General features: G+C 45.5%; 1 protein-coding gene and 2 non-coding genes across 10 annotated transcripts; 1 reads left to right on the top strand and 2 right to left on the bottom strand.

Moving 5' to 3' along the window:
- Nucleotides 1-379: 379 nt before the first annotated feature.
- Nucleotides 380-485, bottom strand: LOC128778779 (U6 spliceosomal RNA). Its single transcript, XR_008424491.1, has one exon. It is a non-coding gene; the product is annotated as a U6 spliceosomal RNA (small nuclear RNA).
- A 12,721-nt stretch (nt 486-13,206) lies between these two features.
- DNAJB5 (DnaJ heat shock protein family (Hsp40) member B5) lies at nt 13,207-20,819 on the bottom strand. 8 transcript variants are annotated; one of them, XM_019454616.2, is made up of 5 exons: nt 20,662-20,819; nt 19,664-19,808; nt 17,062-17,306; nt 13,609-14,210; nt 13,207-13,470 (listed from the first exon to the last, which is right to left on the bottom strand). In XM_019454616.2, the coding sequence occupies exons 2-5, from the start codon at nt 19,729-19,731 to the stop codon at nt 13,237-13,239; spliced, it is 1,149 nt and encodes a 382-aa protein (XP_019310161.2). In that variant the 5' UTR covers nt 19,732-19,808; nt 20,662-20,819; the 3' UTR covers nt 13,207-13,236. The 8 variants fall into 8 exon arrangements, with proteins under 8 accessions (XP_019310161.2, XP_019310163.2, XP_019310165.1 ...); XM_019454618.2 differs by having other exon boundaries at nt 19,664-19,805; XM_019454620.2 differs by lacking the exon at nt 19,664-19,808 and adding an exon at nt 19,865-20,119 and having other exon boundaries at nt 20,662-20,767.
- Nucleotides 20,820-25,801: 4,982 nt separating this feature from the next.
- On the top strand, nt 25,802-25,911 carry LOC128778775 (U6 spliceosomal RNA). Its single transcript, XR_008424487.1, has one exon. It is a non-coding gene; the product is annotated as a U6 spliceosomal RNA (small nuclear RNA).
- The last annotated feature ends 2,053 nt before the right edge of the window (nt 25,912-27,964 follow it).

The raw sequence follows: 27,964 nt of genomic DNA, 5'->3' as shown, positions 1-27,964 counted from the left end.
TTTTGTTTTGTTTCCTGTCCTTTTGGCGTCATATCTGTGAAGTTGTTCCCAAATCCAACGTCATGAAATTTTTCCCCACTGTTTTCTCCCCAGAACTTTATAGTTTTAACTCTTAAATTTAGGTCTTTGATCCATTTTGAGTTAATTTTTGTATATGGTATGATATAAAGGTCCACTTCTCAGTACCATTTGTTGAAAAGATTGCCTCCACTGAATGGTTTGGAACCCTTTTCTTTTTTATTATTTTTATTTTACACAGTTTATTTCATTTTACACTTTTCAAGTTCACTTTGGACCCAACACATCTTGGGGTTTTATACACCAAACAAAATGCTCTGCTAGAGACAGTCAAGTTCAGGAACAGTTTCCTTTCACATTCAGAAATATGGAAGCTTCACAAACTTGCATGTCATCCTTGCTCAGGAGCCATGCTAGTCTTCTCTGTATTGTTCCAGTTTTAGTATATGTGCTGCCAAAGTGAGCATGGAACCCTTTTCAAAAATCAGTTAACCATTGCAACAACATGGATGGATCTAGAGGGTATAATCCTAAGTGAAAAAAGCCAGAGAAAGACAAATACCATATGATTTCATTCATATGTGGAATTTCAGAAACAAAACAAATAAACAAAGAAAAAAAGAGACAAAAAATCAGACTCTCAAATATAGAGAACAAGCTAGTGGTTGCCAGGAGGGAGATGGGTGGGAAGATGGGTGAAATAGGTGAAAAGGATTAAGAGTACACTTAATCTTGATGAAGACCGAGCAATGTATAGAATTGTTGAATCATATTCTACAATTGTTGAATCAATTGTTGAATCATATCATACATTCACCTGAAACTAATGTAACACTGTGTGTTAATTATACTTGAATAAAAAGATCAATTTACCATATGTGAAGGTTTATTTCTAGGCTCTTTGTTTTATTCCATTGCTCTATGTGTCTATTCTTATGCTAGTACCATACTGTTTTAATTGTTGCAGTTTTGTGGTAAGTTTTGAAGGCAAGGAAGTGTGAGTCCTCCAACTTTATTCTTCTTTTACAAGATTGTTTGGCTATTCAGGGTTCCTTGAAATTCCATATGATTTTGAGGATGGCTTTTACATTTCTGCAAAAAAGGCTGTTGGACTTTTGATAGGGATTTGTTGAATATAGATCACTTTGGGTAATGTTGACTTCTTGACAATGTTAGGTCTTCCTGTCCATGAACATGCAGTGTCTTTCCATTTATTTAGCTCTTCTTTAATTTCTTACAGCAATGTTCTGTAGTTTTCAGCCTACAAGTTCTTCAGCTCCTTGGTTAGATATATTCTTATGTATTGGTATTTATATGCTATTGTAAATGGAAGTTCTTTCTTAATTTCCTTTTTGGGTTATTTCCTTGTGGTGCATAGAGAAACACAAATGATTTAGTGTGTTGATCTTGTACCTTGTAACTTTGTTGAATTCATTTATTAGCTCTACTAGCTCTCTTGTCAATTCTTTGGGATTTTCTATATATATAGGATTGTGTGCATGTCATCTGTGAATAGAGATAATTTCACCTTTTTTCTCTCCAGTTTGGATGCTTTCTGCTTCTTTTTATTATCTAATAACTCTGGCTAGAACTTCCAGTACAATGTTGATTAGCAGTGGTTAAAGTGGGCACCCTTGTCTTGTTCCCTATCTTAGGGGAATATTTTCAGTCTTTTCTGTGGAGTATGACACTAGCTGGAGGTTTTTCATAAGTACCCATTATCATGTTGAGGAAATTTCCCTCTATTCCTTGTTTTCTTGGTTTTTATCATGAAAAGGTTGGATTTTGTTAGTTTTTTCTGTATCAATTGAGATTATCATGTGTTTTTCCTTTTTATTCTACTAATATGAAGTATTACATTGATTGTTTTTCTTATGTTGAACTACACTTACATTCCTGGAACAAATCCCACTTAGTTTTGAGGAATAATAATGCTTTTAATGTGCAGTTGATTCAATTTGCTACTGTTCTCTTGAGGATTTTTGCATCTATATTCATAAAGGATGTTGTCCTATAATTTTCTTTTCTAATCTAATTTTATTATTTTTTAAAGTTTATTTATTAATTTTGAGAGAGAGGGAGAGAGAGGGAGAGAGAGAGAGAGTGCACACAAACAGAGGAGGGGCAGAGAGAGAGAGAGAATCTCAAGCAGGCTCCATGCTGTCAGCCCAGAGCCTGATTTGGGGCTTGAACTCATGAATCATGAGATCATGACCTGAGCCAAAATCGAGTCAGGCATTTAACCAACTGAGCCACCCAGGCGCCCCTAATTTTATTATTTAAATTTATTTAGAATAAATATACTTAGAATCTCTAATTTTGTTATTTCTTATCTAATTTTTCTTTATCTGGCTTTAGTATCAGGGTAATTTTGACTTCATAGAATGAGTTAGAAAGTATTCCTTTTCAGTTTTGAGGAAGAGTTTGAGAAGGGTTGGTATTACTATTTCTTTAAATGTTTGGTAGAAAAAAAATGGTTAGTAGAATTTACTGGTGAAGCCATCAAGTCCAGGACTTTTCTTTGTTGGAAGGTTTTTGTTTGTTTGTTGATTTTATTTATTTATTTATTGAAGTATAATTAACATACGGTGTTATATTAGTTTCAGGTGTACAATATAATGATTCAACAATTCTATATATTTCTCAGTGCTCATCAAGTAAGTGTATTCTTAATCTCCATCACCTATTTCACCACCCCCCCCCCACCTCCCCACTGGCAACCACCAGTTTGTTGTCTATATTTAAGAGCCTGTTTTTTTGTTTATCTCCCTTTTTTCTTTGTTTCGTCATTTGTTTTGTTTCTTAAATTTCACATATAAGTGAAATCATATGGCATTTGTCTTTCTCTGATTTATTTCACTTAGAATTGTACCTTTTAGGTCCATCCAGGTTGTTGCATATGTTCTTTGGCTGAGTAATATTCCGTTTTATATATATATATATATATATATATATATATATATATATATGTACATTATATATATATATACACATCTATATTTATACATACATACATACATACATACATACATACATACATACATACTGGGTGATTCAGTTGGTTAAGCGTCTGACTTAGGCTCAGGTCACAATCTCACAGTTCATGAGTTTGAGCCCTGCAAGGAGCTCTCTTCTGTCAGCACAGAGCCCTCTTTGGACCCTCTGTCCCCCTGTCTCTCTGCCCCTCCCCTGCTCACACTTTTTCTCTCTAAAAGATAAACGTTTAAAAAAATACCCAGTAGTGGAATTATTGGATCATATGGTATTTCTGGTTTTAGTTTTTTGAGGAACATCCATATTGTTTTCTGCCGTGGCTGCACCAGGGTTTCTTTTTCTCCACATCTTTACCAACACTTGTTTTTTCTTGTGTTTTTAATTTCAGCCATTCTGACAGGTGTTAAGTGATATTCCATTGTGATTTTATTTGCAGTTCTCTCATGATTTAGTGATGTTGAGCATCTTTTAACGTGTCTGTTGACCATCTCTATGTCTTCTTTTTTGGAAGTTTTTGATTACTGATTCAATTTCTTGTTATATGTTTGTTGAGATTTCTGGTTTTTGTTTGTTTGTTTTTTAGACAGTTTAGGTAACGTCTGTGTATTAGGGTTCTCCAGAAAAAACAACCAATAGGATAAATATACATATAAAACAAAACAAAAAATATGTATATATACATACACACATAAATACACACACACACACATACACACACAGTATACACACACACACATATATATGATTTATTATAAGAAATTAGCTCACACAATTATGGAGGTTGGCAAATGCCAAGATGTACAGAGTGAGTTGGGAAGCTAGAGACCCAGGAGACCTGATTTTTTTTTTAGTTCCAATTTAAGTCCAAAGAACCAGGAATGCCGATGATGTAGTTTCAGTCCCAAGGCTGGCAGATTTGAGACCCAGGAATAGCTGATGTTTCACTTCAAGTCTGAAGGCTGGGAAAAAAGCCAGTTCAAAGGCTGTTAGGCAGAAAGCTCTCTCTCACTCTGGGCAAGGTCAGCCTTATAATTCTATTCAGGCCTTCAACTGATTGGATGAGGCTCACCCACATTAGGGAGGGAAATCTATTTTACTTAGTCTACTGATAAAATGTTAATCTCATCCCAAAAAAATCCTCAAAAAAAAACACAAAACACCTCCCAGAATAATGTTTGACCAAATATCTGGACACCCCGTGGCTTAGTAACACTGGCACATGAAATTAACTATCATAATATGTTTCAAGGAATTTGTCCCTTTCTTCTGGGTTATCTAATTGGTTGGTATACAGTTGTTCATCGTATTCTATTATAATACTTTTTATTGCTGTAAGGTTGATACTACTGTTCCCACATTCACTTCTGACTTTAATAATTTGAGTCTTCTCTGTTTTTTTCTTAGTCAATCTTACTAAAGATTTGGGGTTTTTTTTCATCTTTTCAAACAACCAACTTTTGATTTCATTGATTTTTTTATACTCTATTTTATTTATTTGTGACCTATTCTTTATTATTTTCTTCCTTCTGCTTGCTTGGGGTTTCTTTCCTCTTTCTTCTTCTTTTTTTTTAAGTTTATCTATTTACTTATTTTGAGAGAGAGAGAGAGAGCATATATGTGAGCTGGGGAGGGGCTGAGAGAGAGGGAGAGAGAGAACCCCAAGCAGACCCTGTGTTAATAATAATGCAGATCAACTTGGGGCTCCATCCCATGAGCCGTGAGATCATGACCTGAGTGGAAATCAAGAGTCAGATGGTCAACTTACTGAGTCACCCAGGTGGCCCTCCACTTCTTTTTTTTTTTTTAAGTTTATTTATTTATTTTGAGAGACAGAGAGACAGAGAGAAGCAGAGAGAGAGGGAGAGAGAGAGAGAGAGAGAATCCCAAGCAAGCTCTGCTTTGTCAGTGCAGAGCCTGATGTGGGGCTTGAACTCATGAACTGTGAGATCATGACCTGAGCTGAAATCAAGAGTCAGACACTTCACTGACTGAGCCACCCAGGTGCCCTCCTCCTCTTCTTTATCTAGCTTAGTTCTAAGATATAAAGTTAGGTTGTTGATTTGAAAAATTTTGAAAATGTACTTACAGATATAAATTTCCCTCCGAGCACTGCTTTCATTCCATCCCATAAGTTTTGATATTTTTTTATTTGCCTCTAAGTATTTTCTAATTTACCTTGTGATTTTTTCTTCAATACATTGGTTATTTCAATGGGTGTTGTTTAATTTCTATCTATTTATAATTTTCCCAGATTCCCTTCTCATAGTGATTTCTTTCATTCTATTGTGATCACAGAAAATACTTGGTATGATTTCATTCCTTTTAAGCTTATCAATTCTTGTTTTAAGGCTTAGCCTATGGTCTAACTTGGAGAATGTTTCATGCATACTTGAAAAGAATGTGTATTTTGCTATCATTGGATGGAATGCTCTATAGATGTCTCTTAGGTCTAGGTGATTTATACTATTTTTTAAGTCTTCTATTTCCTTGTTAATCTTTGGCATGGTTGTTTTTACACATTGTTGAAAGTGGAGTATTGAAAAAAAGTGGAGTATTGACATTTCCAATTATTTTTTTATGAATTGTCCATTTCTCTCTTCAGTTATGTCATTTTTTGCTTTATGTTTTGGAAGTTCTTTGTTAGATGCATATATATTTATAATTGTTTTATCTTCAGGGTGCCTGGGTGACTCAGTTGTTTAAGCGTCCAACTTCTGCTCAGGTCATGATCTCCCAGTTTATGGGTTGGAGCCCTGGAGCCTGGAGCCTGCTTCGGATTCTGTGTCTCCTCCTCTCTGCCCCTCCCACGCTCATGCTCTGTCTCTCTCTGTCTCTCAATAATAAATAAACATTAAAAAATTTATAATTGTTTTATCTTCTTAATGGATTAATTTTTTATCATTATAAAATACCCCTTTTTTGTCTCTTGTAAAAATTTTTCTTTCAAAGTCTATTTTTTCTGATATTAATATTGCCTCATTATAGCTTTCTTTTGGTTATGGTCTGCACAATATATCTTTTTCAATATGTTTACTTTTTTTTTTAGTGAGAAAGAGAGAGGGAGAGAGAGAGGGCATGAGCAGGGGGAGAAGGGCATAAGGAGAGAGGGAGAATCCCAAGCAAGCTCCACACTCAGTGCAGAGTCTGATTTGGGGCTTAATCCCACTACTCTGAGATCATGACCTCAGCCAAAATCAGGAGCTGGATGCTAAACTGAGTGAGTCCTCCAGGCATCCCTTAGCTTGTGTTTTTAAATGCAAAACTTTGCCTCTTGTAGATAGTATATACAGTTGGGTCATGTATTTTTAATCTATGTTTCCAGTGTTTGCCTTTTAATTGGAGAGTTTAATACACTCATACTTAATATAATTAGTGGTACTAGGATTTATGTCTACAATTTTCCTGTTAGCATTTCATATTTCTTATGGTTTTTTGTTTCTCAGTTACTCCATTACTGCTTCCTTTTTTTGTTAAATTGATACTTCTGGTATGCCATTTTAATGACCTTGTTGTTTCTTTTACTATATTTTTGAATTATTTTCTTAGTGGTTGCCCTGGGTGTAAAAATTATCATAATTTATATTTATTAATTTATCCTAATAAATCTTATCTTTCATCTTATTTTCTTAGCTTTATCTTAATAAATCTTAATTTATGACAATCTAGTTTGCTCCTACATAGTTTGCTTCTATAAGCTTTGCTCCTAGTTTCATTTTCTTTTCCCTCCTTTGTGCTCTCATTCATCAACACAGATTTATTATTATGCTTTATGCAGGCATCTTTTAAATCCAAAGAAGAAAAGAGTTATAAATATGCATTTATAGTATCTTTCATATTTTCCTTTGTTGTTACTTTTACCAGTGCTTTTTATTTCTTTATGTGGATTTGAGTTACTGTCTAGTTTCCTTTATTTTAGCCTGACAGACTCCCATTACTATTTTTTGTAGGTAAGATTTTCTAGCAATGGATTCTCAGTTTTTGTTTATCTGGTCTTGATTTCTCCTTCGTTTTTGTTGGATAGATTAGGTGAGTATGGAATTTTTCTTCCAGAACTTGAGTATGTCAACCAATTCCTTCTGGCCTTCATGGCTTTTGATGAGAAATCAGCTGTTAAACCTTATTGAGGATTCCTTGTGCATGATGAGTCACTTTTCTCTTGCCTCTTAAGAGATTCTCTTTTTGTTTTGTCTTTTGACAGTTTGATTATGATATGTGTAAGTGTGGATCTCTTTGTGTTCATCCTGTTTGGAATTTGTTGAGCTTCTTGGATATGTAGACTAGTCTTTCAGTCAAAGTGGGTGATTTCAGGCCATTGTTTCTCCAGATATTATTTCTGCCCCCGCCCATGCCCCACCTCTTTTTGGGATTCCTATTATTTGTATATTGTTATTCTTGATGGTGTCCCACAGGTCTCCTAGGCTCTTTTCATTTTTATTCTTTCTTTTTTTCCTGCTCCTCACATTGCATAATCCCAATCAATTTATCTTTAAATTCATTAGTTTTTCTTCCACCTTCTCAGATCTGCTCTTGAACTTTTATTGAAATTTTCATTTCATTTATTGTACTTTTCAACTCCAGAATATCTATTTGGTTATATTTTTAAAAGTAATTTCTATCTCTTTCTTGACAATATCTATTTGGTGAGGCATTGTTTTTATACTTTCCATTCATTTTTTTAAGACATAGTTTTCTTTGAACTTATTTTAAACAGCTGATTTAGTGTTTGTCTAGTAAGTTTGATGTCTGGGCTTCCTCAGGGTTACTTTTTTTTTTCCTTAGAGAGAGAGAGAGACAAGTATGTGCACATGCAATGGAGGTGGGGCAGAGGAAGAATCCAAAGCAGGTTCCAGGTTCTGAGCTGTCAGCACAGAGCCCGACACATGGCTTGAACCCATGAGCTGTGAGATCATGACCTGATCTGAAGTCAGATGCTCAACCGACTGAGTGCCCCTTTTTGTTTTGTGTGTGATCACTCAAGTCTCTGCTTGGTTAACTTAGTGATCAGTCAATGATTGGACAGGGGTTTCATTAAATCACTGGAACCAATGAGTCTCCTAGTTTTTGCTAAGGGGATATATGTTTATATTCTTCTGAGATTATTTTTGAGTCACTTGCTGACATGCAGGACACCGTAGGCTACCAACTATTGTGGATCACTGAAGATAAACAAGAGCAACTGCACAGTCTTCAGCAGCTCCCACATTCTCAAATCTGGTGGGGAATCATTGCAGCATAAATGGAGGCAGCTATCTTAGGCTTTCTCCTCTCTGCACAGTTAGTCCCTTGTGGCTACTGTCCTGGTCTCTGGTGGTTGTTCCCCACTGGAGTCTCCCTTTGTTTTATGCAGTATAGTTTCTAATGCCCATTCCTCTGCCCCTCAGTTCAAATTCAGGCAAAAGATTCCTTACTGCTTCCCAGTCCTGAATCCTGCTTCATTACCAGCCCTACCTCAGGCCAAACTTTAATCCTTATTCCCACTCCTACTACCTTCTTCTCCACCCCAGATTAGGGTATCTGGAGTATCCTTTCCTAGGACGCAGTATGAAGGACAATATCTCACCCCAACTGAAATAGAATACCTGTTACAGAAGTAGTTTGAAAATGTGTGAGTTTTAACCTTCTTCAATACAGTCTGGCCTCCAAGTCCTATGTGCTAGTTTCCATTCTTCCTAGAGAATGTCCTGTAAGTAATAATACTTGGAACCAGCTAAAGCACCACCTTTGAAAGAGTCCCATGGGTGTACTGGTGGGTCTTGGCTTGCAAGATCCAAGAGTCTCTGGTATTGATGCAGTCTTGTGGCAACCAATGGACAAATCTCAGCTAAGGAACAATATAAGGCTTTCGCAGCCCTCTGTGTTTATGAGCCAAAGCAGCAAGGATCTAAGAAAGATTGGATTGTGACACCCAGGAAGTTTTTATGGGAGGGGCCCAGTAAAGTTCCAGTTATGAAATGACCAAGGGAAGAGTCTGAGGCATAGTTTGAAGAAAGGCCCCAATTGTTACCTATCAAGGAATTCAGAAAGCTACCCCATGAAGGCTTTGGGAGCTGATTCTGCAGAGGAGATAAAGAGTGACTTGATGAGTCATTCAGAGAAATGGTCAGAAAATGACTTATCAATGTGTTCAAAAGAGAACATAGATTGGAGACAACTGGAAAATGCCTTAGTTTACTTGGACAGAAAGCTGGGGCAGGTCTATCACAGTGGTTTTATTGTGTGTCTAGGTATGTATTGCTCATGGCTTGCTGCCAATTATACATTGTCCCCTCCTGGGAAGTCTTTATAGTCACTTGGGAACTGGAAATTTAGTACCCTCAATGAATCAGGAACACTGCCTGAATACCTCTTGGAAGCTTCCCTTCCTTGATCTAGGCTTTAGATAAGCACTATGGAGCCCAGGTTTTATAGTTTTGTGTGTGCTTACCTCACCAGGTCCTTGAATCCATATAACTGTTAAGTTAATAAAGACCCAATTATGGTTTCTTCTCTGATCCACTTTTCTCTCTCAGCCACCCGTGTTTTGGGGATAGCTAAGTCAAGGTTGCATAGCAATTTGAAAGAAGCCATTGTGCAGGTCAGAGGACAGGCTGATCACAAAAAATTCAGTTTCTACCTTGGATAGTCCTTTTCCTGCCCCCTCAGCTGAGAGCAAGGAAACCAGAGGGCCCTGAGATGTTGGTCATGGTTCACACAGGACCCCAGTCCAAGAAGAAGAGCAGACGAACTTTTGCCCATCATCATGGACAAATCGTGGCACAATGTAACTGTATGGGGAGCAAGAGAGGCAGTCCTGAGTCACTTCCAAATGATGGCAGGACATGACCCAAGGGATCCGAGCGGAGTTGTACACCAACAGACTCCAGCCATGGAGGAGCAGTGCCCCAGAGGTAGAGAACAGAGAGAAGAGTGTCTGGAAGGGATCATCGCTAAAGAGAGCATCTTGTTGGAGTTTCTACTTTAGGGAAAGGATATTGGATACTAATTTAGGGATTCCTTCAAGGGCCAGATAGTCCAGGAAGATAGTGAAGTCCAATAAGATGCCAGCTGCTAAGTCACAATCTGAAGATGTTCTGAGAGTCAATGAGCTGGGAGATGCCCAGAAGCTAAATGTCTGAGTGGTCAAAGAGCTCCAGTGACCAAGAAATGGTCCCTACCACCAAGAGTACTGGTTGCTCAAAATTCAGGATAGCCAAACCTTAAAGAATATATTGTTGTCATACAAATGAACAAAGTAAGGTCACAGTACTGTCATTACAAAATTACACACACACACACACACACACACACACACACACACACCCACACTACTTTAAAAGGATTCAGAAGCTTCTCAAAGTGAGAAGACCCAGTAAAGACCCACCTCCCCAGGACCTGGCTAATTTTTCCCCTACTTTCTTTACTACCTTGACTTTTTTATAGGTGTCTGTGTCTGTGTGTGTGTGTGTGTGAGTAGAGGATTATACAGGCATTAAAGTACCACAAATACCTCATGCAGCCTCCAAGAAGGGAAAGGTGCAACTGCAAGTTGAGTTGCAGAGCCAGCTTCAGGGATTTCTCATGGAAATGACCCTGGCCTCACATAGCCTGGCTTCTAAGGACTCATAGGCCCATCCCAGAGAGGGCTCAGTGGAGATATGACAGCTTCCCAAGTCTTCTATGAACACACTGAGGCCAGAGGAAGGAAGCAGTCTGGCTGAGAACACCTGGATCCCAAAACTTGAGGCCTGAGGAAAGGGCCAGGATAATAATTTAGCCCCAAGTGAAGAGAAAGACAACCTATGGGACCCAAAACAAGAAAGCAAGGAGTAGAAGATGCAGGATTGGGGATCTCCCACCTGGGGCCAGGAAATTAGCAGACACTCTTGTGAGCAAGAACCCTTGATTTCTTCACTGGAAGGAATAGGCTCCTCACCAAAGTACTTTAGGTAAAATGATGAGGAGCTTTTTTCCCTCACTGGCATTGTCCCAGGAGAAAATCAAGGGCAGAAGTTCCCTCTTAAAGCGTAGTTGGTGTTAGCCTCTGTATGGAGCCCAGGCCCAGGTGAAGGCAGAGATGCCTTCATGGCACTGAGGACACTGAAGCTCAGGAGGGCATGGTTCTTGTGGGCTTGATCTTAGAGAAGGATCTGGGGCTCAGGCATGGAGGAAAGTCAGCACCAGTAGAAAGTCTAGGCCCAGGCATAGCCTACAGATGGGCATTTCTGTGACTATAGGGCTCCTCCTTACCCAGTCCAAGGAAAGTAACAAATGTATCATGCAGGCCCTATCAGAGTTGTCTCAGCAGGGATAGATATTTCAGAGACAAGGACAGATATCCCCAGAAAGTTGTAAGATTTAAGGATCAGCAACAGTGCTCCTGCCTTTCAGGAAGCCTGCATCCCCAGCCAGGCCCTGTCAGCGTGGGCCAAAGATGCCAAGTACCTCAAGCCACTCTTTCCACTGCCCCAGGCTCTGTCTTTGGGGATGTATCTCTTCTAGTTAGCCAGAAAGTCTTCCCTCCATTGCCTCCCAGGAGGACAATTTTTCTCAAAAGAAAATTCCAGTCTATGTAGAGAAAATTATTAGTTCTCATGCTAGCATATCCTTCAAATATCCAACAAAGGATATTTATTCATTCTAAATAGATTTGTTTCTGCTAATAGCTGAGTGGTATCTTCTGTCTCTGTTGTGTTTGGGGTATATGTTTTAGAAATCTCATGAGCCTTGGGGAGCCTGGGTGGCTCAGGTGGTTAAGTGTCCAACTCCAGCTCAGGTCATGATCTCACCATTCATGAGTTCAAACCCCACATCAGGCTCTGAGCCTGGACTCTGCTTCAGATTCTGTGTCTCCCTCTCTCTCCTCCCCTCCCCTTCTCACATTCTCTCTCTCAAAAATAAATAAACATTAAAAAAAAATTAGAAATCCCATGAGCCTAGGCTTAGAGGAAGGAGTCAGCTCCACCTTATATTGAAGAACCGCCTGGAGTTCTCAGAGGTAACCAGGGCCCTGGAGGGAAGTTGAATGGCACTTCACACCTGCCCCCATCCCAGGTTCATTGCTCCTGCTCAGATGCCTTATTTTTAAAATACTTTATTTTTTTTTCCATAATACTGTCATTACAAAAAAATACAAAAAAAACTACTATAAAAACATTCAGGGGCTTGTCAAAGTGAGAAAACCTAAAGACCCCACCCCAGGACCTGGCTGAAGCAGTCTTCCCCTAGCTCCTTCACTACTTGACCTTTATACAATTGTGGGAGTGGGGTGGGGTCACACAGGCATTAAAGGGCTAGAAATTCCCCACACAGCCTCCATGAAGGGTAAGAAATAAGTAGCTTCACGTATCACAAAAATGGGATTTGGAAGTTTGAGGGTGGCTAGGCCCTGAGTTCAGAGGTGTGGGGAGAAACCTGTGACCCTGAATCTCTTGGTGGGGAATAGCTGTCATCTGACCCCAAAGCCCTTTCCCTTCCTGATGAAGGCTGGGGGATGGACCCTGCCCCCTACCTCTTAGCCTTAATACAGCAGGCCCTCTTCCCCTCCCTCCACCCCTGCAAACTCCTGAGAGCAGCAGGGAGATCTGGGTAGTGTGGGGGGCTCTCAGGGAGGCTGCCAAGCCCCCATTCACCTTCCCGGCCCTAATGAAAAGTGTCTCGTGCTCAGTGGCCCGGTTCATGGGTTACGGACCTTCCCTTCTTAACTCTGGAGAGGCACAGCTCTAGGTGAGTGCTTCGTGTGTATGAATATGTGTGCATTAACCTTAGACACTGTGGACCTAGGGGTGGGGCTGGGGTGGGAAAGCAGTGTCCTTTCTATCTTCTTCCTCTGCCACTGGGAGGAAGCTGGAGAGAAGGGAGAGGAGATGTATTAGCAAAGCTGAGAGGGGTAAGAGGACATGCTATTTACAGGCATGGACAAGGAATCTCTGTATCTTCAAGTAGCACTCAGGTCACTCTCCAGCCACTGGAGTGGGAACTGGATTTGAAACTAGTGACATGAAAATTGACCCCTGGCCTGGGCTAGCTCTCCCCACCTCCCACCCACTTCCCCAAGGCAGCCCAGCTCTGAAAGGGGTCAGGGACAGGAACATTTTCCTGAAATCCAGTGGCTTTTTTTTTTTTTTTTTTTTTTTTGCATTTTAGAAAAAGTTGCCAGTGTCCAGTGGACATCAAGCTGGGTGCACATTGAGTGGGTGAGTGTAGGGGGTATTGCTGTGGTAGACTCTGGGCTGGCTGGGGCAGAGCCTAGGAACAGGGTAGGTGCTGCTTAAGGATCTGTCGTGTCTGTGGTGTTAATCTGTCTGGGAAGCGAACTTTGAACTCGACAATGAGGTCTCCTCGCTGGGTGGGCACCTTGGGGAAAGGAAGGCCCTCCCCACGGAGTCTCTTCACGGTGCCTGGCTTGATGACGTCATTGCAGGGTAATGGGATCACCCGGCCATCAATAGTGGGAATGTTCACAGTGCAGCCACACAGCGCCTGGGGAAAATGAGGTAGAGAGTGAGGAAAATGGGGGGTTGAGTGGGAAGGGAGGAAAAGATTGAAGTGAGGAAAGAATGTCCCCATTATTCTCCCCTGCCCCCAACACATACACACACAACCTGACCCAGGCCCTACCTCCTTGAGGCTGATCAGGGCACTGTAGAGCACATTGGTGCCATCTCGACGGAAGTGTGCGTGGGGCTTGTCTTTGAGCACAAAGACAATGTCAGCAGGGATGTTGTCAGGTGTGGCATCACCTTCTTTGGGGAAGGTGATCTTGGTGCCTTCCTTCCAGCCACGCTTGATGACAATGTGCAGGATCTTGTCCTCGGTACGCACAGTTCGCCCATCAGGGTTGAGGCGCCGCCTTGTGATCTTCATGCGCTTGGTGGAGCCGTGGTAGATCTCCTCCAGGGACACCCGCAGCTCATGTACCACAGGTGGGTCCTGCACCTTGCGCCGAGGGTATAGTGGTTCGGGGGCCCGCCTTGGGCCCCTACTCAGCCCATTGAAGCCAAAGCGGCCAAAGGCGCCAAATGGATCCTCATCTTCATCCACATCCATGTCATCTGGGTCAAAGCCACTGAAGGGTCTAGTGGAACGGCTGCTGGCAAAGAAGATATCGAAGGGGTTGGAGCCACCAAAGAAGGAGGCAAAGGTGGCGTGGGGGTCCCCGTGAAAGGTGTAGTGAAAGGAGCCACTGGAGCCACCTGATGAACCACCGCCGGTCTTCAGGCCTGGAGGGAGGAGAAGTTAGGGATAGTGTGGCTGGTCCTGACCCCACTCCAATCTCCACCCCCTGCCTTCTACCCCCCAGTTCATGGGCCTAGAGAAAGAAGCCACCGCTCTTCCACAGAGAGGGCTAGCCTAATAGAGTAAGAAAACCTCTGACAAGATTAATTTTTATTCTTAATTATATGTTTGATAATAAAGCACATCATGAGGTTCAAGAGGCTGAGTTACAATAGATAGAAAAACTAAGTAGAAGACTTGGAGAACAGGACTTGTAGTCCTCTAGTCTCTTCCATGTACCCATGTCTCACAAAGCCTCGAGTGGCCGGCTTGGGATCACACTACAGTCATACTTGACTCCCAAATCTTTGTTTATCTCTAAAGACACACAGAGCAAGGGAAAATCAGATAGGATTTGACTACACAGGAAGCCAGTAAGTGACCTGTCCCAAATAAGGTGGGGATACAGTCCAGGAGAAAGCCTGCTTTCATTCTGCTTCTACCCATAGTTCCCTTTTTTTTTTTTCTGACTCCTATCCAAATGGGAAATCAAGAGGGACCCAAAAAGCAGGAAAGCTCATTAGCTTGGAGATGAGGAGCTATTTCATTAAAGTTTTTAAGAGCTTTGTTTCCACACTCAGAGCTCACACTATTGTACAACTCCAGGGGTGCCATTCACACACCGGACAGACATAGAACACAATGGGAACAGAGCTTCTTGGACTTAACACCAAGTCCTATACCCCATACCTAATGTCAAAGCAACCAAAATGCATGAACGAGCAGGCCCACTGCAGGTAATGGCCATAGCTGCTCTCTCTGGAGCCAGGTCCTGTCTAAGGAGCTCAGATTGTGGGAGGCAACCTTCATGGGGAGATGGTAGTGGTGGTGTTAGGGGGTGTGGGGAGGAGTTAGGGAAGCGGTTAACACTGAGAATTTCTCTAGAATATATAGACTCTGGGGTGGGGCCCAGGCTAGGGGAAGGGGCCTTTTTCTTTGAGGCTTTTTATCTAGAATTTCAATTGGCTGTGGAAGTCTAAGCCTAAATTAAATTAGCTTCTTATTTCCTGGGACTGCAAGAACAGATTTGGGTTTCATTAGAAAGGCCAAGTGGCAGGCAGTTCAGAGACTTGTGGCAGCTGCCTCTTCATCCCTCCCCTAAGACTCAGGGTCTGTTCTTTTCTTTTCTTGAGGGTCTGATTACCAGGTAAGTTCAAGAAGCCTGGCAGAGCTCAGTAAGAGAGGGATATTGGACTGATAACAACAGGAGGGGGTAATTTCTCTGTAGGGACTCCTGTTGTGTCACCACCACCCCCTTTTTCATGCTGGGAGCAACTTGTCCCTAGCCAGGGTTGTGCACAAAGTCTGTGTGCACAAGTCTTCTGGCTGGCTGTTGGGGAAGGGGCAGGCCAGACAGAAATATAACCCACATTTTCAAGGCCGCTTGTCCTAACCCAGGCCCCAGGCCCCTGGGTTTCTCCTTAAGGTTGTGCTGTATTCTTAGGAGACCTCCTAGGATGTAGATTGACATTAGGACCCAGTGTCTGGGTTTAGAGGCTGAACTTTGCCCTTCACTTGGGCTTGGTCATGCAGGAGGGATGAAGTTTCTGGGTAGCTCTCCAGCTAACAAAGGTGAGGCCAAGTGGAGAAAAGAGTGCAATTCCTAGACAGGTCACATGGGGGCATGGTATCTGCACTGCTTCCCTCTTCCCAGCCCTACTGTTCCCACCCCTCCATCCCAGAGAGACAAATTTCTTAGCTGAGAGAATACCAAAGATTCTAGCAGATGCCTGTGAATCTAGGAGTTGGCAAGTCTAGTAGGTGAGCAGGGAAGACCTGAAGGAATTAGTGCATGGAGAATAAGAAGAGGGGTTTGGGAGGACTGGGGTGTGCAGAGGATAGGGGCATGGGATACATAGCAAGGAGGGGAGGAAAAGAACATTCTTTTGAGCACCTATCTACTCTGTAGCAGGTACGCACATATCATCAGACTATCTAATTTTGTGGCTAGAGTGGGGAGAGGGAGGAGGAGAATGTGGAAGAAAGGTAGATGCTGTTGGGCAGGAAGGGCAGTTCCTCTTAGGAAGGAGAGTCCTCAGCTGTGACAATGTCTCTTAATATAGCCTGACAGGTGCCTGTGGCTGGCGGGTGGCAGGCGGCCCTGAGGGGCAGGCCCAGAATTAGCAGCTACATCATGCCTGTGGGATGTACTGGGAGGGGCCACCCTCTCAGAGGCTTTATTTGGGCCTTTCCTGCCACCCTGTGCCTGGCCACCAGCTACGTCAGGGAGGGGGCAAGATGCCAGCAGCAGTTCCCCTTCCATCCTTGGATCCCTTCCACTTCCTCAGGGAGGCAAAGCTCCCTCTCTGTCCTGCTGGCCTGAAGTGGCAGGGAAGGAGAGAATCATCTCTCTATATCAGAGCTCCAGTGGTTAATTCCCGGGCTGCTTAAGGGCCAAACTTTTATGCTGATGAATGTAAATGCTCTCTCCTCAGAGAGCCAAGGCACACACGCCTTTTCCCTAACCTTCCCTAGCAGCCAATGAAGCAGCAGGGACTTCAGGCAGGACTAATAAGGCTGGGAGGGAAAAAAGGGAGGGGGAAAGCCTCTGGTTCGGACTTCAGACGTCCCTAGGGCCTGAATTTGAGGAGGGAGAGGGGCAGAGAGAGGCAGGGAGAACTATGTAAGCCAAGGCTGGGGAGTGGTGGTCTCTACTCTCCTCTGGGTGTCAGTGCGGAGAACACTTGCCTCCATCACCCCTCCTCAGCCTCCAGTTCCGTGCTACAAGAACTGGGTCACCCAGCACCCCACACAAGGACAGGGGGCCAGCATCAGCCTGGAGCACTGCTCTCTTACCTTCCTCCCCATACTGGTCATACAGGCCTCGTTTCTTAGGGTCACTCAGCACGTCGTAGGCCTCTGCAATCTCCTTAAACTTCTCCTCAGCATTGGGTTCTTTGTTCTTGTCTGGGTGGTACTTCAAGGCCATCTTCCGGTAGGCTTTCTTGATCTCATCCTCGTTGGCTCCCGATGGGATCCCAAGAATCTTGTAATAATCCTTTCCCATCACAGCCACTGGACCGGCACTTGTCTCCTTGTTTCTGAAAGAAACCCAGGGCCAGTCCTTGAAGCTCCTATTCCCTTTTGACCCAGCCCTGCTCCTGATGATCCTGCAATCCCTAAATGACTCACTGTGTGACTTTCAGCAGGTCATGCCTGTTCTGTAGGCCCCTGTCTCCCCATCAGTAAAATGAAAGGTTTGGACTAGATGGTCTCTTTCAGCTCTGACATTCTAGGATTCTGTGATTCTTTCCTCAGCTCCTAGATTTTCCCAGCAGGAAGCTGGGGGCTGTGGCCTATTAGGGGCTCAGCTAAAGCCCAGGTCCTTGGGCTAGACTGAGGACCCCTGAGAGGCCCTGCCGTGTGAGGTGGCACCATGGACTGACAGGCTCACACACAGAAGCTGGCGAAGATCAGTGTACTGGGTGAGGTCACCTGAGCATCGTGGTCTTTTACGCCATGTCTCAGGCATGGTGCCCAGGCTAAGGGCAGCTGGGGCAGTGGCCCAGGACTAGGGACAGTCCTAGGTCTTTAGCCAGTTGTCCTGGCCAGCTAGGCTGAGTCAGGGTGTAGGTGCCCGGAGTCCTCTCTGCTATTGAAGACCCCAGGCCTCCCTGTCCCTGCTTTCCAGACTATGCTAAGCCTCACGTGTGACAGATGAGAGAATGACTCACAGCCTTTGGAAACTGCCGTTTCTAGCTCTCTTATTAGCAGGGGGGGATGACACTGTCCTTCCTCCAACAAGGGCAACAGTTCCCTTTACTTATTTCCCAGTGTCTGCACACAAAATGTGTATGAAGACATGTCTGTGCCACCTAAGCACTAGTGTTAGTGAACAAAACCATCCTGGGGGTAGGGCCTTTTTAAACCTCAGTTGTTAGAACACTTAGGCACTAATTACCATTTCCTTAATACCTTCCCTACCAGTCCTTCCTCACCTGCCCTGTGGTTCAGGATCTGACCCAGGGCCAGGTCCACACTCCTCTGATAGTCCCTTCTAAGCCAGACACCAGGGTTGTTTTTTTTTTGTTTGTTTGTTTTTTTGGTTTTTTTTTAGGGAGAAACACAGGGCTCTAATTCTTTCACCCTAATCTCCCTTCACCACTGTCTCTGTGGTGGATATGAAGGGAAGGGGACTTTCCTGTAGTTGGGCTATTTGGGGAGATGGCCAGAAGCCATTCTCTAGCCCTTCAGAGGCTTGGCCAACCCCTACCAAGCCCAGAAAACCAGAGTCTTTCTAGCAATGTCCTGGGCTGGCAACCACCGCTGAAGTCTGCTTTTCTGCCTCTCACAGCTTCAGTGAGGTATACAGGGCTTCCTGGCAGGAGTGAGGGCTGTACTTAAGGCCCCAGGAAGGCAGGGACAATGGCCCTAGCTCCTGCCCCCACAGGGCCTGTTGCAGGTGGCTGAGTTGACTCATGGCTCTGGGAGTCACCTCACTGTGACGAAGAGAAGGCTCCATAAAGGCGGGTACTCCCCCTTCTCCCCCTACCAGCATGTCACGCCTGGTGGGGGAAGCTGGGGTTGGAAGAGTGAGAGAAGAGCATCTGGGGGTGGGCAGCCATTTTCGGAAGCAACGGTAAAAGCCGTCTGAGAGGGAACTGGGGGTGGTCTGCCATCTCTGCCTCAGCCCACACCTTCTCTGCCCACCCTAGGACTGGGAAGGAACCCTAGTACACCAAGAGGATGCCCCCAGAAAACCATAGCAGCTTCTAGGCAGAGGGCAAGTGGAGCGGCTTGCCAATGCTCTCACCCTCCTCTTGCTGTCCCTGTATTACCTCTTCATGAGGCCAACTTCCTTCCTGGCACTCACCTGATAACCGTTCTGGACCTATAATTCTCTTGCCTCCACAGACACAGGGCAAGCTCTTTTGGGGACTGCCTTTTTCCTTCTCCTTTCCTCCCTCTTTCCCTCCCTCCCCGTACCCACAAGCCACGTGTTGGAATGACAAAGGAGCCCCATGGCATGGCACTGCCTTTGATGGAGAAGAATGAAGAGGATGTTAATGTTGAGGCAGGAATGAAAAATGAGAAATAGCAAGGAGTGTATAGGGAGGGGAGATGGTTGATACAGAAAATGAAGTATTGGTGGAAGGGGACAAGGGATGACAAATAGAAATGGCTGAGGTGGAAAATGGGTTACCAATGGGTTGAAAGAGAGAGATGAAGAGAGTTGAAATATTGGAAGAGATATTTGTGGAAAATGGATGGATGCCTGAAGGGTTTGGTATAGGAGATGAATGATAAGGGGTACCATTCATTCAAATGTAAGGGTGAGGTAGGAGGGTCTTACATGTAATGCAGATGGGGTGAGGATGATGGTGGGCAATGAAGGGGGATGAGATGTGGAGAATTTGATGTGGTAGGGATATGAGTGCCCTTCTCCAGAGGGACTTACCGGAACTTTACAAACCCATTCAGCGTCCACGCTCGAAGTTTTAAGGGCTCCAGCTGAATTTTAAACATCAAGCTGGCTAAGAAGTCTTCTCCCCAGAAGTGTGGGAAGCTCCGGAAAGCTCCTCGGGCCTGTAGTGGGGGTGCTGCTGGGGATGGGCAGGAGAGCACTGTGCGCTTAAACATGCCCAGCCCAGCCCCTCACCTCTGATCGCTCCACCGGAGCCTGCTTGGAAAGCTGCAGCTCTGGAAGCCACCTCCTCGGGTTCTCAGAGGCACTAGCCCAGCAAGGCCTGTCCGGTGCAGCAGGAGCTAGACCTGATCCCCAGGTGTGGAGAATGAAGGAATAGGGTCCGGCGGCCACCTGCTCTCAGGTGCAGCAATGTCTGAATGGCTGTACGGCTGTGTGACGGTAAGGCTGGCAGTGGAAGCGTGCTCTTGTGAGTGGCAGCGTGTGTACCTGTGCCAGGTGTGGTTGTGAGGGGCTGAGAGGCAGTGAGTTCCTCTCGCCTCTCTCTCCGGGGAGGATCCGACCCCAATCCCCAAGAACCTACTCAATGAAGTCACTGACCCGGAGTCTCCTCCCTCGCAGATAGGCGGGGAGGGGCGGGGCAGAGCAGAGCTCGGCCGGGACAAAAGGCGCCGCGAGGAACCGAGAGGAGCGGAGAGGAAGGGAGGGGAGGGGGCTCGGGCGGGGGAGGGTGGTCGGTGATGTCACCGGCGCTGACAGGCTGGGCTGGCCCAGAAACGCCTCCGCCCACGGAACCCAATCCGACCCGGCCCGACCCTCCCCCCAGCTCAGGCTCTGGCTGCCCGCTGTTAGAGGGTCGCAGACATCGAGCACTTTGCAGACCCCAGTCCCCGCACCACCACGGCAGAAGAAACGATGGGCCTTCAGTGTCCCAGCTCCCCCCAGTCTCCCTCACCCCCCCGACACCAGGACCACTGGCTTCGCGACGCCCCCGCTCCCGGGACCCCTGAGTCCTGGCTCGGTGCCCTCACCAGTGAGGAGCTGCGGGCGCCACCGCGGTCCGTCAGACAGCCGCTGCCCCCTCCCCTGGCTCCGGCTCCGCCGCCTCCACTCTGGACAGGAGTCGCCTGCCCGCCGGCCGCAGACAGCGGGCCGGGGAACCCGCCCCCACGGCTCCGCCTCCGCGCCTCCCATTGCTCGGTCTGCCCATCACTCAACTCAGCTTCCCTTGTAATTGGACAGCCTTCAGCGAGTGCCTTGGTGATAGCCGCCCATTCTCCGCCCCTGTCACCCGGCCACACGCGCACACATTCCAGGCAGTGATTGGTGTCGGTCTGATTGGTGCGCTCTGGGATCAGTCAACCACACCTCTTCGCTAGCTCGTCGTGTCATTGGTGAAAGGGACAGAGGGCGGCAACTCCACGCGCCCTTTGATTTTATTGGTTGGTCTGTGGGGCTCAGACCCGAGACTGGGGGCAACTATATTAGTCCAATCTCGGGTTTGAGAAGGTGGGACGTACTGGCCACCGCTCAAATCCCGGGAGAACCTTCTGGAACCTGTGTAATGTCAAAGACAGCCTTAAAGGAAAACTGCTTACCAGTTGGCGGTGACTCTCGGCATTCTTTCCTTTCTTCATTTAGGAGGGTCGGGGAGCGAATAGTGCACTTTGGAAGGTGTAGTCCCTCCACCAGGGTCAAAAGTTCACCCCTTCTTACCTGTCTTCCATCAGAACTGTAAACTGACCTCGACCAGACCTGATTTAGCTTTACCTTACCTTGACCCGGCACTGACCTGAGGTGACCTAACAAAACAGACCCAGTAGGCATGCAGAATTTAAGCATGCTTCCCCTCTCTCCTTGGTAACCTGGTAGTTCTTCCCAATTTTAGCGCCTCCACGATTCCCGATTCCCGTTGAGTCCCCTTTTCATCCTCTGTATAATCCCCTAATACCACCTCCCTTATGAGCAGCCCCTCCCCAGCAACCCCCACAATCCTCAGTAACATTCTCTCTATAATCTTTCATCTCACTTCCCTCTTGAGTTCCCAAATTGTAGCCCACCCTTTCTTTCCCCTCTTCTTGGCTGGGTATATCTCCTGTTTCCCCCCATGATCTTCTGTTTTATCGTAGCCTTAATCTGTTATGACTCCCATGATCTCCCCAATCCTGGCTCCCCCCTTAACCCTTCATCTCAGCTCCACATGATTTCCTTAACACACTCAGAATCTCCCACCTCAATACCAACCCCCTCCTTCCCCCCATTAAATCTCAGCCCTAGTGTCCCCGCTGTTCAGAGCAGGCAGGGCTGCGGAGGCGGTAGCCAGCGGAAGCCGACGCTTGAGCAGACACGGTGCCTAGCGCCCACGTCACTGTCTCCCAGGCCCATCTGTGCTACAGGGAGCGGGGGTGGGGAGGGGGTAATCCGGGGGTGAAGAGGGGAAAGGAGTTCTTGGGGGGTTTGAGGACAAAAGAAGGGCCAGGGCAGAAGCTCTCACCTCTCTTTCTTTGCCATTTCCCAGAAACAGTTCCGATACCCATGAGTTCACACAATCTGGATAGAGCTGGAAACTGAGGCTTAGAGAACACCAGTACCTGGCTCTCAGAGCAGAGCAGGAGAGAGATCTAAGGGGTCCTGAGGTCAGGTCTGCATAGTCTCCATTATCTGCCTTCCTTCTAGTACTCACCATGGCGGTCTCAGGTGTAAAGGGGTGTGAGCTGTGAAGTAAAGAAAGGAAATGGGGTAAGAGGAGGATGGAGAAGAGGTGACATGAGGGGAATGAGAGAAGGGAGGGAAGATGGGGTGAGGGGGATGGGAAGAGGAGGGGAAGAGAGATAGGGTGGGAGGTAAGGAAGGGGGATGAGAAGGGAAGGAGTAGTGGGGAACAAAGACTAGAAGGGAGGGGAGATGGGATGATGAGGGAATGGAACAGTGTGACAAGGAGGTGGGCATGGTACGGTGAGGGGGCCCAGGACTGGTGCTGGCTCTTTAGATCCGGGGGCTCTCACTCCCTCACCTCCAGACTCATGGGGGCCTGGGCTGTGGGTGGCTCTACTTCTTATTCCAGTTCTATTTTGCCTCCTCCAGCCTTGCCTGTGCCAACACGGAGGCAGAGTTTAGTCACTGGGCCTTACCTGGTCCCTGCTGACGCTATGTTGTGGGCTTAGACCTTGGGGCGGGGGGGGGGGGGCGGTTGTAGCACCTATACCTTCAGGTGCTGATGACATGGACCCCATTGTCTGCTGGGTTCTCTATGGCCACCCTGTGTCCTGTTGCCCTAAGTATCAGGTGTGTGTTAGGAAGCCGGGTGTACAGTGTGCCATAGGTATAAAAATGTAGGCTATGTTGACCTTGTGAGTTGACTTGCCACATCTGTGCCTCATTTCCTTCTTTGTATAATGGGTGTAGAAAACGGGTATAGTACCTCACTGAGTTGTTGTGAAGGTTAATTAAGGTAACACATGCATCTAGTTCTGCGTTTGGTATGTAGTTAATGCTCAGCAAAGTTAACTGTTACTCTGTATATTCACAGATGTCTGGATGTGTGAGTGCATCTGTTTGATGTTTGAGTCTGATTGGGAGTTATTGTTGTATCTGTAATGTGATTTGTAAGTGAGAATATATCTGTGCAATATTTTTGTGTGGTAGTGTGCCTGATTCTGTATTATTTGCTGTGTATGTGATTTTGTGTTAGTATACATGTGTGACTAAATGACTGTGTAGGTCTGTATCGACATGACAAACAGCTTCGTGGATGTTGACATGTTGACATCATGTCTGCCCAGTGTATGCATGAATCTGTGATCGTGTCAGTTCTGAACACTTGCATTCACCCTCCCTCCTTATGGAGACGTCATAACCCTAGGTGTCCCTCATTTTCTCACCCTGAGGGAACCGGAACCCCGGGGGCTGGGGTGGAGGTGGGTGCCACTAAGGAGGTGTTTAGACAGGAGCACATGTTCCCTCCCAGACTGTGTATGGGAGGGGAGCCTCCTATCTTGCACATATCCTGAAGACTTCAGAGGAAGTGCTCCCCCACCTAGCCCATTCTTAGTTCCCTGTCTTGTTGCCATGGCAGCCGTTGCCAGGGGCTCCCACAGTTGCTAAGATCTGGGTGTGGGAGGCTGCCAGGCCCTGTTGCCAGTAGAAACAGAGAATCCAGGGGAAAGCAAGACTACCCCCACAGCTGCCAGCTCTCTGCAGTGACAGGACTGGTCTTTGGACCTCTCCTGTCCCCAGATTGTACCTATGATTTGTATGTGGTAATTCTATTGTTAGTGAGGAGGCTTTCACAGGAAGTTGGAACTGGAATACTGGGATCTACCTTCTGAAGAGACCGTGACTCTAGCATGCCCATTACCATCTTTAAGGTTGAGAGGTCCTTAGAAATTAGTGACTCCTTCATTCTGTCCCCCAACACTTATATGTTTCCCCTGGCAATATTTTTTGTTTGAGTTCCCCTGTGCTTATTACCTGATGCTTCCATCTTGTATATGAATGCTACATTGACCCCTTGATGCCAACTGACTCCTACCTGAGGTCAGACTCTTAGCATCTCACCTGAATACATACTGCATGCTGACACTTGGACCCAGACTTCTGTTCCACACTGAGTGTCAACTTTGACCTCAGCCTGAGACACTGACCTTGGTCTTAGTCCTGGACCAGACATTTCCTCAAACTCAGCCTTAGCTTAAGCCCTTCTAGATATGGATGAGCCCTTATTTTGATACAGGTACTAGAACTCAGCTGCAGATTCAGTTCTGATCCTGTATGCTGATTGAACACTGACCAGCGATCTACTCACTGGTACTCACCTGGTTTTTCTTTTTTATTTTTAGAGGGAGAGTGTGCAAGTGGGGGAGAGGGGCAGAAGGAAGGGGGGAGGAGAGAAGAGAGAGAGAGAGAGAGAGAGAGAGAGAGAGAGAGAGAGAGAGAGAATCTTAAGCAGGTTCCATGCTCAGAGCAAAGCCCGATGCAGGGCTTGATTTCATGACCCTAGGATCATGACCTGAGATGAAATCAACCATTGGATGCTCAACTGACTGAGCCACCCAGTTGCCCCTCACCTGGTTGTTCTAAACCTACACTGACCAGTACCCTAACTATTCAGAGGGGTTATTTCTTGCCTTGGGAGTGAGAGGATAGTGTTAGAAATGGCCAGCAGAGGGCATGCAACATCAGGTTCTAGAGGCAAGCTTTCCAGAGCTCATCCTGGAAAGGGACAGCAGGTGTATTGAGACCTTGACTCTTTTCTCTCAGGTCACGACCGAGAGTTGTAGGTACAACAGTTGGTCTATGAGGTTAACTAAAGAAATTAAGTTTCCCAACCCAGTTATTCTAATGTTCTATGGTCATATGGGTCTCTACAATCTTGAATATGCCTACAGCTCAGCTGGACTTAGGGCTGGGCATTCACCAGAAGGTGCTTAACCATTTGTAGGCATCACAAGTCTCAAGAGGATGGGATGCCTGGTAAGTATCCCACCCCCAACTCAACAGTTTGGTCATATGCTTATACAGCTTCACTACCTTCCCTGGTATCTAGTTACCTTTTGGTGCTATTGAGGAGAAGTCTGCCTCTCCTCCACCTTTGGTCTTAGCTTTGTCCTTGAGGTCACATTGACCTCATCAGTCCCACCTGCCAGACATCAGCCATCTACATTACCTCAACTCTGTTTCTCTTCAGGGTGAGATACCTCTCAGGCCTTCATGGTTTCCTCTTCTGTCTTGCTTCATTCCAGCTCCCAAGACTATGCTCCCCTGGCTGGGTTTCAGTTCATAGTGCCTGGCTCTGATTAGCTTTTTCCAGGAGTGCTGGTACAGTGTACAAATGAGCCAGCCTGCCTTCCACTTCTGACTCTGAACTTCTTTCTACATAGCCTCATGTTACATCAGTTTTTTTTTTCCTGTAGCTACCTCATACTGTTCACCCATATCAAGTGAAGACTACAACCTCCTCTTCCTGAGCTGCTGGATCACATCTTGCCCATTTGTACGATTGCCCAAATGTTACAATTTTGAAAGGAGTGTTATATTTATTTTTAAAAAACAAAGATACTCGAAATAAATGAAACAAACATTTTTTCAGTACCTTCTGCATTTTAGGACAATCCTCAGGCTTGGAAATCCCTGCATTTATGTTTACTTAAAGATGGTACAGGAGGGGCTGAAGTGCTTGCTGCATGAAGCAGCACATGTGCTAAAATTGGAACCATACAGAGAAGATGAGTATGGCCCCTGCACAAAGATGACATGCAAATTCATGAAGCTTCCATATTTTTGGTTTTGATGAATGTTGAAATGTAATAATGTAAAGTGAATGTATATATGAATAAATTAGTATATTACAAAAAAAGAAACAACAACAACAACAACAAAAAAGAGGAACCGAAGATCCCCTTCTGGCTCGACTATGACTTCAGCACTGTGGACAGAGGCCATTAGCGGTACCCCTGGCTATGCCTGTGATTGTGGGTGGGTGGAAGATGATACACACACAGATTTTAGATGGGGCCAGAAATCCTTGCTGCTCACTTAGTGCCTTATAGTGTATAAAGCTCTTTCCTCTCACCAAATTCATTCTTGTCTTCACTCAACTATCAGTCCAGGAGACAAGACAGGAATTGTTTCCCAGACTTTTGCAGATAAGGAAACTGAAGTTCAGCAAGGTCAAACTCCAAGCAACACTTTAGGTGGGGTGGGAAAGAGAACACTACTCCATGCTTAGCAAATTTGGCAGCTACTGTTTCCCCTTTGAAGAATGACTTTCTTACAGCTAAGAGGAGTGCACTTGAGCCAAAGCAGGGCAGTGTGAGTGGAAGTTTGTGTGGAGCCAAGGGTCCAGCAAGCCATGAGAACAAGTGGCAGTTGGGAGGGGGAACAGCCCTTAGAGGGCCTAAAGTTCATCAGGATTGTTGTACTGAGGGTGGGGAAACCTTGCTTTTCATTAGGGTCCACAGAGGCCCTGCTTTTATGTCTCTTTTTCTGTCCTAATGCTTGCCTTCACTGAACTTGAGACAGAAGAAGGGACCCTTAAGATCTCAAGCTGTCTCTGAGCCTGATAGAACTCCATTTGAAAACTCCAGGGAGGAGAGGTATGGGAGAAATGTGAGTGAATGGGGTGAGTTGTGCAGGTTGTAAGAAATCCTGTGACATGGCTACAGGACTGGCTGCTTATGTGTCTGTTTCTAGGGTGGAAAGGGGATAAGCTAGACCACACAGCAGCTGTTTCCTTGAGGTGTACTCCGACAGGCAGCACAATGAAGTGGTTGAGAACATGGGCACTGAAGCCAGACAACCTGGTTCCCGTTTCCTAGCTGTGTGACTGTGTAACCTTGAGAAACTCTCAGCCTCTATTCCTCACTTTTCTCATCTGTAATACAAACCTGAGGGTTGTTTTGAAGATGGTTTTATGTAAAGCATTTAGAACTTCCCAGTGCAGGGGCACCTGGGTGGCTCAATCGGTTAACTGTCCAACTCTTGGTTCCAGCTCAGATCATGATCTCATGGTTTGTGAGTTCAAGCCCCATGGCAGGGCTTCTTTTGGGATTTTCTCTCTCCCTCTCTCTCTGACCCCTCACTCTCTTTCAAAATAAATAAGTAAAAACTTAAAAAAAAAGAACTGACCAGTGCATAAAAGTATTTGAAAATATTAGCAATTATTTGTATTTGGGACCCCTGTGATTTAAAGGTAGAGTATCTGCCTCTAATCCACAATCAAGAGATGCTTTCCTGCCTATACATACTGGTTCTGTTCTTATCAGGTAAAGGAGACAAAGGGGGATTTCAGTCCTCTGAAAGCTTCTCCAGACCTTAGTTTACCCAACTCTGTCATAACACATTAAAACACTGTGGGGCTCCTGGATGGCTCAGTCAGTTAAGTAGCTGACTTTGGTTCAGGTCATGATCTCATGGCCCTCTGTGCTGACAGCTCAGAGCCTGGATCCTGCTTCAGATTCTGTGTCTCCCTCCCTCTCTGTCCCTCCCCCGCTCACACACACACACACACACACACACTCAAAATGATAAACATTTTAAAAAATTTACACACTGCAAAAATGGGGAAGAAACTCTCTACCAAGAAGGACTCAGACTCGGAGAAAATATAGCCAACTAGCTTTCCTACTTTGTAGCCCAGCAGGAATTGGGAAGAGAACTGTGTCTAAAACTGGCCCTTGGTGGTGGTGGTGGTGATAGGATACATAGCATACAGGCTTGGAGGCCTTACCTCTTCCTCAGTTTCTTAGAAAGTTCTGGCTTCTCTTTTCAGTGCTTTTATTTGCCCTCTGTGTCCATGGTGGAGCCCATGGTGAATCAAGTGGAATCACTTGATTC

Source organism: Panthera pardus, unplaced genomic scaffold (assembly GCF_024362965.1).
Source record: "Panthera pardus isolate Hobbes unplaced genomic scaffold, ASM2436296v1 HiC_scaffold_20, whole genome shotgun sequence".
In the NCBI taxonomy this organism is placed as follows: Eukaryota; Metazoa; Chordata; class Mammalia; order Carnivora; family Felidae; genus Panthera; species Panthera pardus.
Note: the sequence above shows the minus strand (reverse complement) of the source record. Positions and strands in the feature narration are given on the sequence as shown.

Excerpts from the sequence above, each read along its gene's own strand:
- DNAJB5 (XM_053908065.1), bottom strand. The coding sequence starts at position 19,845 with ATGTTTAAGCGCACAGTGCTCTCCTGCCCATCCCCAGCAGCACCCCCA. Across the intron at positions 17,307-19,663 it reads AATGGGTTTGTAAAGTTCCG|AAACAAGGAGACAAGTGCCG; the intron begins GTAAGTCCCTCT and ends GGTTTCTTTCAG. Across the intron at positions 13,471-13,608 it reads CCCTGATCAGCCTCAAGGAG|GCGCTGTGTGGCTGCACTGT; the intron begins GTAGGGCCTGGG and ends CATTTTCCCCAG.